Source organism: Pseudomyrmex gracilis, unplaced genomic scaffold (genome assembly GCF_002006095.1).
Source record: "Pseudomyrmex gracilis isolate BER0280 unplaced genomic scaffold, ASM200609v1 scaffold_211, whole genome shotgun sequence".
Classification (NCBI taxonomy): domain Eukaryota; kingdom Metazoa; phylum Arthropoda; class Insecta; order Hymenoptera; family Formicidae; genus Pseudomyrmex; species Pseudomyrmex gracilis.
In genome coordinates this window covers 154,943-167,007 of record NW_018020795.1, presented here as the reverse complement: position 1 = coordinate 167,007, position 12,065 = coordinate 154,943, and the positions used below count along the sequence as shown (strand labels likewise).

Sequence of the window (12,065 nt, the reverse complement as noted above, 5' to 3'; positions counted from 1 at the left end):
GGAGAATAGCGAGAGAAAAAGAGAGAAAAAGAAAGATGAAGAGAAAGAGAGAGAGAGAGAGAGAGAGAGAGAGAGAGAGAGAGAGAGAGAGAGAGAGAGAGAGAGAAAGAGAAAGAGCGTCTCGTGTTTGTAAGTAACTTTCTTTCCGCAGCTCGCGCGCAGTGGCTATCCATTTCGGTATCATTTATTACAACGTCATCTATTCCCATCCATTAGGAGGTAATTACAAGAAATTCAAAAGAAAACTTTGTCGCCGCGGCTGGTAACGAAAAGTGTACGCGAATAATGGATATCAATAACAGATATAAAAAACAAGACACACCCTTAGAAGAAAAGAAATTGCAAACAAGGAAACACAATTTAGAATAAAAATTGTGTGGTGGAAAAGCCTTTGCGAGAGATTGCGAATGGCATAATTGCGAAGTGCATATTTTTTACATTCTTTTTTTTTTTTGTTTTGTTTTGAAAATCTCGTTATAAAGCGATTTAGGATGAAATAAAAGTAACGAGACGTAAATTATATACGAAACATCTGTGTGTCAAATTTTATAAAAGAATGAGTAATGATTTTTTTCCCGACCTGGATATAAGCGACAGTGGATATGTATTTCTCTTCTTCCTCTTGCCGTTACGCTTCAAGCATTCAAGATACTCAATCACATTTCCGACTAACTGAATTTATGCGTCTGTCGCGCAAAGAATATCATACATCAAAATCAATCAGAACGTGTAATTAGTTTTTTCCTGTTTTTTGTTCTACCTTCGTTCATTTGTGATAGCAGTGCCATGTTAAATTATGATTGTACATCGCGAAACGTAATTGCAGTCAACGTACACGCGTCACGCACCGCGCAAGAATCGTATGCAAGTTACAAAATTTGTCACTGATTATTATTCCACATATTTAAGCTATGTAAACTACATAATTTAAATTTGCATAAAGATATTCGGATACAAATTCGAAAAACCGCGCACACACACACAAACACACACATACACAATTCGAACGAAAATAAATAACAAAGCGCCGACAAACACACTTACACACATAAATCATCGCGTTTGAAAAGTAAACCAACGGGAGAAACAAAACGAGAAAAGGGAATTGCATTTTACTTGGAAAACGCAATTAACTTCAACGTCAATTTATACAACGGCGTGTCTTGACTCATAAATCACTTGACGTGATCCGTATAAATCTCTCACGAATTACTCAGCATGTAACACTGCTTAGACGGTTCAGTGGGGATGATCTATCACGGGTGATCGTCCGAGCTGAACGAAAGTGGGAAGTGGCTCCCGCTTCTTTGAAACGCGGTACCGTCATTGTTCGCCGTCGTACTACATACATACACGAGGTCGATTCATCCGCGATTCATGTGTGCGCCGCCGGGGCATACCTGTCAGATGATAGCGTACCTGAATGAAGAACAACTTCGGTTTCCCAGCCAGGGTGGAGCATTGATCGGCCGTGAAGGGAGCCCACAGCATATCGACGGGATACAGGCTGTCGGTCGAATGCAGTAGACCCGATTCCCCGTGCGACATTGCGACCACCATCAGGCAGTCGGCATCCGAGTGGTCTTCCGCAGCGGCTTTAATGAAAGGATTAATTAATTTCTCGCGGTCACGCCGCTAATAGTCGTTGAACGGTTTAGCCAAATAGTCCGTGCACAAGCAAACTACTTTGGGAAATAGAAATTGCTCAGATATATAATTTCCCGTGATGGGGGAGTATCATACCGCGCGATTTTCTACGACGAATCGAAACTCGCGCGCACATGTTCCGCAAAACTAGCGCGATCCAGTAAGCTCTCGACTTCTGGATTTTCGAAACGGCATTAAAAGGAATTAAATACGAAATTCCCCCTCGAGTAGAATTCCGCGCGTCCAAAGTAATTTCTTATTAAGATCTTGGGAGTCGGAAGAGAGAAGAATAAAGTATAGAGTGTAGAATTAGAAGATAACGCGAAATAGATGGAAATTCCTTATTGAAATTACTTCGCGGACGCGCGCTACTGCAGTTTCCTTTTCTCTTCTCTGCGATATGTGTTGAAAGATAATTAAGTTTTGTTTTGTTTTTTTTTTTTACCGATTGCGAGTTAAAAAGTCAAGAATTGCGGGTATTTAAATGAAGCGGTTTGTTTAAATGTTTCTATTGTGACAAATTCATTAACATTTTATCTTTTGTCGCGAAATAGCGGTCACAAATGAAATGTCAAGTTTTCCATTTGCCACACGAGGCAGTTGTTGTTATAGAAAGGCGACTTTCAGAAATAACGATTCTAATTTTTTTTTTTCTACAAACAATACAACAGAGATTGTTTGATCGTTTTGCCTTTAGGGAACATTCAAGATAATCTGTTGTTTTATTTATTACGGTTAAAACGCATCTGCTTTCCGTGTGAGTGACATACGAATTACAGGTGAATGTAAATAACAATATTATTTGATTTACGCTCTGTTTTTCAAGCAAAAATGTTTTATCGAATAAAAAAGATAATTAAGATAAGTAAGTATTGTTGTGTTATTTCGTGTATCCTCTTGCAACTTTGTGAAAAAAAAATGTAAAAATGAAGAGATATTATTTTTTAATATATTCCTTCTCGTGCGTTGTGTGCTTACACGTCAGTCTCGGCACGGAATGCTTTGAAGCGGTTTTTATAAAAGAATTGATTACTTCTTTTTATATCCAAGAAGATAATAACAGTAGAATCTCTTTAGTACGCGTGATGATGTTTACGTACAACAAGTAGCGTGATTGTAGTAATGGACTGTGTTGCAAGATAATAATGGAAAATTATATGAGAAAAACAATTTTTTTTTCTTACTCTTTTTCTCTCCGCACCGCCCACAAAAAAAAAAAACAAAGCTGTGCGCGCAAACATTAGAGAATCTGGGAACACGAAAAATTGTTGCGCGGCTCCACGCGGTGGCAAACACGTACCAGTTTCTGCATTAACTCGAACGCGCAACGTTCAAATATCTCTACGAGATATTGTTGTTTTTTTTTTTATTAAACTCTCTTCGTCTTTTATCATCTTTTCTCAATTTGATTTATTACGAAGATTACAGCGAATTGTTTGTAGTCGTTTTTTGTTTGATCTCGGTCTATCGGGTTCTTTCTTGGCGCAGCTTATTAAAATGTGTTTTTCTTTTATTCCGATCGAATCTCTCATGCGTGACTTTATGTACCATGTATCTTGGATGCGGACCTTTAAAGCGGAATCTCGAACGTGAGAGAGTAGCGGTTAACAGAAAATATGGAAACAGGAAGCGCGTATATTTTACGCAAACGCTCGCGTGCCTTTTTGTTTCCCTCCTCGCTATCTTTCACACGAGGCGGTAGTTAGAATATTATAAAAAAGCGAATTTTAAAACCGCGACTTCAATTGTTTTTCTTATTTTTTATCAAATACAATCTATGTTGTTTTGATGTAAAAATAAATTAACGGTGTAAATAAATGAACACCGTTTATAAATGAACGGAGTTGGTTTCAAAAATTTGTTTATTGTTAAATTTTGTTATAAATTTGAGTTGTAAAATAATAAACAAAAAATGAACGCAACAAACAAAAATGTTTCGGTTGGAAAACAATTTTGAAGGGTCTTATATTCTCATCCCCCACCGCTTTGACAACAATCAGAAACATGAGAAGGGAGAAAACCGAGGTAACGGGCGTTTGAAGAAGCGATAGCGCATTCTTCGGTGAGACGCTGACCCGGACGACTGATGGACGGTAAGAGTTTTCCTTTTAGTTTAGTTGCGCTGTGTGTATGTGTGGTGTGTGTGTGTGTGTACGTGTCTCGCTGATACTGTCGCATGTGCTCTCGCTTCACAGTATCAGTTAAGCCTGGAGCTATTGTCGGACGAGTGGAGGATTGCCATGCGCGTCTTTCCCTTGGAATCCAATTGCGTATTCCAAAGTAGCAAGAGTTGGTAGTTGGAGCGGGCACTTCGTGTGTGCTCTTCCTTAGTACCCACTTTGCAGTACTAAACTTCGAAAGAAAGCAAAGCCCGGGGCACATCGAGTGGACACATTGCGCGTCTCTTCCCCGGTGATCCAGGTACTCGGTGTCGCGCGATGAGGGCGTGTGCTTTTCCGTCGCCCCAGGAACACGACACCTCGTGCGTGGTTTCCCTTTGTGTTTCTCGAGAACGTAGCTCCCACAGTAATAAAGATTTGTGGCAAACGAAATAATTCGGGAATGTTCTTCAAACTTGTTTTTTCTTTGCGGTTTCGCAATTTTATTTGTTTTTTTTTTTTTTTTTAATGTATTATTTAGTTTTCTTTTATATATTATTTAATATTGATAACAAACAAGATAACAGTTCGAGCTACCGTTTTTTGTAACTTCTCTCTTACTGCACACAAAACACATTTTTCTTCTTCAGTTTTAATATTGCTTTATCATAACTTGTTGAAGAGATTTAATTACTTCTTTACGTTTCTTTTTTGAAAAATCTAAGAAATCTGTGCATTTTACAATCTCTGTATATTTCTATCAAGACGTTCTTTTTCCTCTTTTCTTTTTCTCGAATCTCATCAACGTTGTTTATGTTTTCTCCGTAGATATTAAGTAAACTCCTTTTCACAGATATCAAGATTGTTCGTTAGATACTTTATAACAACCGCAGCTTCTTTTCCCCTTTGACGCGTATAATTGTCAATATATAACACGGAAAGGTTCTTCTCACATCAGCGGGAGAAACATCGATCTTTGTTTCCGAGTAAAGGCATTAACGTCCAAGAACGGTCGATAATCCAATTAATCCACACCGCCTCGGTCCGGTAATCTCGACGTGGTTGTAATTAAGGAGTTGGGTATAAATCGCATAAAGAGCAACGACGGCGGTGGTTGCAAAATCGGCGTGTTTGGTTCGCGAGCTCTATGATACGCTGTCAGAAAAATGTTTCGCGAAAAAAAAGAAACTCTCGCGTGATTACGCGAAACGACGTTTCCGCTCTCGCGCTCTCTGTTAGGTTCGTTCTTTTCTGAAAGAACGCGTTTCCCTCCGAGTTTCTGCCTTGAGCCGTAATGGAAATCTACTTTGCGTAGTTTTCATATCTCACTTGCGGAGAAGGAAAAAATTTTCTTTCATGTGAACAAAAAAAAAAAAAAGTAATGTTATGTATAATGCAATGATTATCCGATTACCGCCGTCGGCGTACTGTCTCGTCGTGGATGAGAAAAATAATTAAGTAAGACAATACTCTTTACGGCAAAACCAATTATCTGATATTATCTCAAAAACCGCAAGATTATCTTCCCTTGTGCTCGTTAACTAGCTTTTGTAACCTTTTTTTTCTTCTCAAAAAAAAAAAAAGAGAAAGAAAGAGAAAAAGGAAATATCTACTTCTAACTGATCAAAGAACCTTATTACACGAAACATACGTGTGAATTTGAGTTTTTTGTGTGGCACGAGATTGTGATATATAGACCGTAACATTTCGACTGTAATCATTCCGTTGCTCCATTGAACATCACCAGTATCATTTATCAAAAAGAAAAAAAAAGAAAAGAAAAAAGCATATCCATGAACAAAACAGTAGCTGCGCGGGCAACATTTTCTCCGTTCTGACGTCATAATTCAAAGCGCTCGACGTGCAGGTATCGTCGTCGCTCGAGCGTCGAAGTATAAATCGTCCGGGAGCGCGCAGTCGGCGCGCTGTAAATTCCGCTTGGCGATGTACGCTGTGGCGCTACGTACACGAGCGGTTAACAAGCCGATGCGGCGCTCCTGCTAATAATATTCTAGCGAAATATCTCGCGATGAAGGAACGCGGGCAATAGGTCGCTTTCGATCGATATAGCCGGGACGCGCGCTATAAATTCGAAAGTTTAATATCAGGCGTCGGCTGATAGTTCGCGAAAATCCACTCTCGCGAACGCAAGAGATGAATTGAACGTTGCGCGCGTCATGTACTTCTCTCTCGATAGTGCGTATCAGAGCTGGATAGAGAAGAGCAAGTTGCATCGCTCGTCGAAATATTAAAGAATATAAACGAGATTTGCGAGCTCTCTGTTAATTTAAAAAAGAGATGTCTTTCTCTCTCTCTCTCACGCACACATACACGTACACAAAATCACTTCCGGTCTCGTAACCTTCATATTTAGTTAGCAAGTATATGAAGTCGACTCCTGCATGTCAACGAGTATTAGATTGCTCACTAGTTTTACTATTCGACGGAAAACTAGTGAAAAAAATGTGAAAACGTACGTGCGAAGTATTTTTTTTTATGAAAGGAAATTTGCAAAGCAAAAAATTCGGCTCACATTATGTGTATGCTGAGAATATGCAATAGGTGAGAAATATTCGCATGGAATATATATTGGAACGATGTCGTTCCGCGATACAACATCGAAAAAAAGATTTGGACAACTTAAGAAATGTATGTATGTGTGTGTAAGAAAGGAAGAGAAAGAGATAGAATATATATACATATATAATTGCAACTTTTGTGAGCGAAATTGCGTGAGTTATTGCGTGAAACACGAAGAAATTGTGAGGCAAAGAGTTGACATGTTCTCTGGCACTCTGCCAATTTCTATATTTCGATTTTCGTCGGGAAAATAGAATTTGCCGATGTTTACGGGTTGTCTGCATCTCACGGGTTTTACAGTCGGAATTTCGAACACGCGAGTAGCAGAGTATGTCTTCTGCACGGCCGTTTCTACACGGATACCGCGCAGTCGTACACAAAATATATACACGGAATGTTTTAGGCTCCTGTCGCACTTTTCTTCATTCACGAGTCAACGAATCTAAAGAATCGAAAGAAGGATTTATTCTTCCAACAAGCTACGTTTATTAGACTTACCGTTCGATCGTTTGTTGAATTGTGAACAAAAATATAAATTTTTTATCCGGGTTTAAAACCGTAGCAATCAACGACCGCTAAATTCTCCCTTTTTTGTTTGTGGGAAATGCAAAATTAAATTTTCAACGAGCTCATATGCTCATATATTTTATGTTTTTAACTTACAAATAAATTTTTATATATTTTAATACGTGTTTTATATATATATATATATTTTTTTTTGTAAAAAGACAAAATCGTGATCTGTAAATCAATTATCCCTTAGCGTGTTAAAATTGATACAAAAAATAAAACACAAAAATAATTTGAAATATAAAACACATTTTTCACACTCTAAAATACACATACAGTAAATATGTTTGTATAACATACAGAAATAATATTGATGCAATCCACATATTAATTCTAAAAAATGTTTTTGTACATTATCAAAAATATATTTTTAAAGTTGCATATTTTACTAGAGATTTTCTGTTATTATTAAAAAATTTGAGATAAAAATACATTGTTGAAGAAAAAAAACGATGTAAAAGTAGGAAAAAATATTAGGAAATAAAACATCTTATGTAACACTGTTTGTGAAAAAGAAACGAACAATTTTTTTCGACTGTGAAAGAGAAAATTATTTCTCGGGTTGGTTACATTCAGTTGCACAACTACATATATATTTTCCACGGTATATATATATATAATATCTTTAGTATTCATTCAAAACTCTTCCAATAATTTTGAAAAGACACTCAAATTAAAATTGTAAAAAGATCGCATTTATCAATGAAACGCCGATGTTAAATGAACGAAATCTGCGCATAAAAGTGTAATATGTATCAGGGTAGATTATGCTAAGGAAATGCAAATACACCGAGTTACACCGAGTTTTAAACTCGTTACACTTAAACGAGCACGGAGCAAGGCCCGGGATTACTTCACTTTACAACGGTATTCCAACCTTCGTCTAATTATTCATTTAATTATTCATCTTACCGACGAAAGTGTTCGTGAAAAGTGAGGAAATTCTTTACACTCCCGCTTAAATTATGCACATTGAAAATCAAATAAACGGTTATGTCTCTTCGGAATTAAACGTTATTCGATCGCTAACTGGCAACTGGCATTAAAATTAACAGTCATATCGATATTTTTCTGTTTTTTATTTAATAACTGAAATAAAAGAGCACTCTGTTTAAATTTGTATCGAAAATTCCATCATTACTATTTTTTGCCTACGGTTTTTTTTCTGCCTGATGTATTTTTCAATTACAAGAATATATATTTGCGTGAGCGGTAGCGAACAAGTTGTTAAATCTTTTGCATGTTGCCATTTTATTGTAAATAAATCTCGAATACACGGCGAGTCTCGGTCGCGATTATCGTTTATCTTCACGCGTGGATGATTGAACGGAAACGTAACAAATATTCATTTTACGGGGAGAATATAGATGAGATATATCGAACCGATAAATAAATTAATATCCTACGTGTACTTGTGCTTTTCGATAAAACGGCAAATGGACAAGCGAGAATTTTGAATGGTTTTCCTGGGGGGAGGAGAGAGAAAGGTAAAAGAAAATGAATGGCGTAGATACAATGTAAACAATGTAAAGTTCGTGAAAATATTTATTCACGTTGAACGACGACACAAATTTTCTATTTTGCTTCAATGCAATCGATTCCGCATGATTTGCGGCAACACTGACACAAATGTCATCTCCGTGCCACCTATATAAATTACGTATAATATCAAATAATTTATCATGAATTTTATTAACTATACCAGCACAACACAGGCGCGCGCAACGCGCACGCTATTATTGCTTTTATTTTAACGTGTAGTGTCAATGACCTTAATCTGTCACCGTAATGACAGCTGGTATATACGTCTTACAAACAATATAATACACATGATTTACATATGAGAGATGTCAGAAATAACGCATGAAAATCAAACTCGAAAAATAAAAGAAAAAGGGGAGAATAGAAAAACAACACGTGACTAAAGTCTCGTGACAGGGAAAAGGGTAAAAAAGAGAATATTATATATATTATATATAATATTCTATAACTATATATAATACACATAATACGAGGTCAGTGACTCCGCTGCGGTCACGCGACCGAGGTCAGTGACCTTACTTTAGTATGTATGTAATACATAAAATACAATATAAAGTATAATATTATAAATATATAATAAATTATATGTATAATATATATTATTTAATGTTATATGTATAATATAAATTACAGTCACGTTACTTTAGTCACGTGTTGTTTTTCTACATTTTCCTGTCAACGTAACTTTACTTTAATCACGTTTTTAATTTTCTCCACATATACGACAAACTGTCAAAATCGCTTTTCTGTCATTATTTACTCTCTCGATCATACCGATTCGATTCGACTCGACTCAACTCGATCAACCGGCAACGAAGAAAAGAGGCAACAATAAATGCGATAGATTTGACCGAAACGCGCCCTTCGCGATACACATGAATTTTTTTTATATAGGAAAAGTTATTTAAGATACACGATGTGAACTCGCAACGCGATTATTACTTTCATACACTACTATCGCAAAAAATTTATTGTTTTATTTATTATTTTATCACCTTTATTTTTTTCTGTGATAAAAAATGTAAAATTGATATCTACTTGCAGTTTACGATAAGTGTTTTTTTTTTTTAATTGTTTTACTTTCAACTATCGAATCATTTGTATAGTTTTTGAGATAAGATCTTACGTCGTATTATAAGTCACGTTTTTTTCTTCGATTACTTTCTATTATCTATCTTTGTCGTTGAAATATTCTTTGATGATGACGTCTGTAAAGTGGAATTGTGATCACGTAGACAGGTGAATATGATGAACGTGTGACGGAGTAACCCGCGTCAAAACGCTCCAACAGCTGTGGAAAAAAAGCTGTATTTTTGCTTGATATGTCGGATTGACAGCAGGATTTGTGACACATTTTACCATCTTGTTTTATCACGACCGTGTAGCGGTTTCGCTGATAAAGAGTAAAAACTCATACGCGCGCGTATAAGTTTGCAAGAATCATTCGCATGTACATTTTCTCCGCTTCTGACGTCACAATTCGACACGGTTTATGTGGGTATTGACGATCTTTAAAACGAGCAAGGCACCACCGTTGTAAACGACGGATAAGAGTCGCGCTATTATGTAATTGAGTTTTTCATATCGCGTGCTGCACTCGAAAAGGCACTTTTACACACATACACGCGCGCACATTACTGCTGTTCTTTTCATTTCTCGTACACTTCGGGACTGGATAATGCGTTAGCTGGAAACAGTTTAGCACAGTGTCGTTCTTTTTTTGTATCACTGAAAGACGATTCCATGGTTATTTTTTAATCTGTCGTGTGTTTACATTATACAATTCCCGAGCTCCGCGCGATGAGTTAATGTTATTATCTCGAGACCAATCTTGCGAAAGGTTTTTTCCTGCTGCGTTTGTACGCGCGAAAAATATTGGAACTCGAATGGAGTACCGCTCTTTCTCATCTTTTTCTCTCTTTCTCTCTTTCTCATCACACATTCAAATTCGATCATTCGCGGACTAATATCCGATATTTGTGCAAATTCAAATATCTCGATATTTCTCGAAGATTTTTCCATTTAACTCGATATAGTTGTTTTTTCTATTCTGAATTTTTTTCAATAAAATTTCACAGCACTTTGCATAAAAAAATATGCACACACGGTTAATTGTTAGTATATTACGGGAAAACTGCATTTTAAGCATGCAGGCATAACAAAAATTATTTAAGTTTCACAAATATGCGTGTTAATACACGTAGTATATTAATTTTACGTCCTAATATCGCTGAAATAAAAAAAAAAAAAATAATAACTGATACGCATACATCGATGCGCATTTTTGCTTTATTACATGCATGTGCACATTGTTGTTACTTTTTAATAATAGATTTTGTTGAAATATGTAGAAATTCTCGATAATAAATATGTAATTTCAATATATAAAATCATGTAGCGTCAAAGAAGAAATTCACACACACAACAAAAAGAATTTCCCGATTTAGATTTTTATCCCTTAATGTAATTTAATTTCTCCCAACATTTCTGCAAATATTCACGTAATTTAGATTAGTTTAATACGAGTAACCAAACTTTTGAAATTCGACATTAATTATACAACAAACGCGCGCAACTGTGCATATATTGCGTACATACGTAATATTCATGACGGAACTGTTTTGGATATTTGATTCCGAAATTAATAGTTTATACAGGCTTGAATTTGTGAAACACGACTCCTATCTAAATATAACTAACTTCTAGGTTAATTTGGTTTTCGTTACGATCATTTTCCCGGTGTCAACCAGCATTACCACTACCTTAACAAATAAACCTATGTTACAGCTACAATGTAACATAAGTTGTTGAAAAATTTTGAATTTTTTTAAACTTCAAAGAATCGAATATCGTTTTCTCATTTTGCAACGTGAACGCTAAATAATAAAGCGCGAGTTTGTAAAATCAAACAAAATTATAACAAATATCACACATTTTAATAATTTTTCAATCAGAATTTATAATCTCGATTCGGTATCCGATTATTGGATTTCCTATACGGAAAATCCGATTATAGATATATATTTTGAGTTATATCAGACATTCGGGATTGACTTGCCCTAGATTTGTAATTACGTCCGAGGTTGTGTCCAGAATTGAAAAAAAAATCGTTAATTTTTGAAAAAAAAAATCCGAGAGTTTTAAATGAGGTTGTAAACTTTTGTTCATCATGCAGGGGTGCATAAGTCGTGGGCTTTCTCAACATTGCAATGAATTTTTCACGAAGTGTTCTGAATTATCTTTTTTAAAATAATAATAACTCTGTACAGGATGTCCGGTAATAGTCGTTCACCGCTCGCGGACAGATAGAAAAGATTATAATGAGTCGAAAAGTTCGGTACCACTTTGCAAGATTCGGAATAATTAACTAGCGCTTAATTAATAAAGATCCGCGAATTAACGCTCATCCACGTGAAAAATAAGAGTCCAATGTTGCCGCGTTTGATTGCTACACACGCGGCAACTCAATGGGAAAAGTTAGTACGAACAGTGTCATGTTTCTGTATTAAGTTCAATAAGGCTGAGAATGTTTAAAGAAACAATAATATAAATATATTTCTAACGCCTCTTAGTTAGACACCTATTGTCATAGATTTTCCGTGTGTCGAGCAATCGAAACTCACTATA

The 12,065-nt window shown here is 36.0% G+C and overlaps 2 protein-coding genes across 3 annotated transcripts in view; one reads left to right on the top strand and one right to left on the bottom strand.

The window, feature by feature from the left end:
* The window catches only part of LOC109858527 (alkaline phosphatase-like), a 172,988-nt gene that overhangs the window by 90,188 nt on the left and 70,735 nt on the right, over positions 1-12,065 (top strand). The gene's annotated exons all lie outside the window — the stretch shown is intronic.
* The window catches only part of LOC109858528 (caspase-1-like), a 34,940-nt gene that overhangs the window by 12,635 nt on the left and 10,240 nt on the right, over positions 1-12,065 (bottom strand). For both annotated transcript variants that reach the window (XM_020435883.1, XM_020435884.1), the window contains exon 3: positions 1,420-1,595. In XM_020435883.1, coding sequence (XP_020291472.1) covers positions 1,420-1,595 — 176 coding nt within the window. The remainder of the gene's footprint in view (positions 1-1,419; positions 1,596-12,065) is intronic.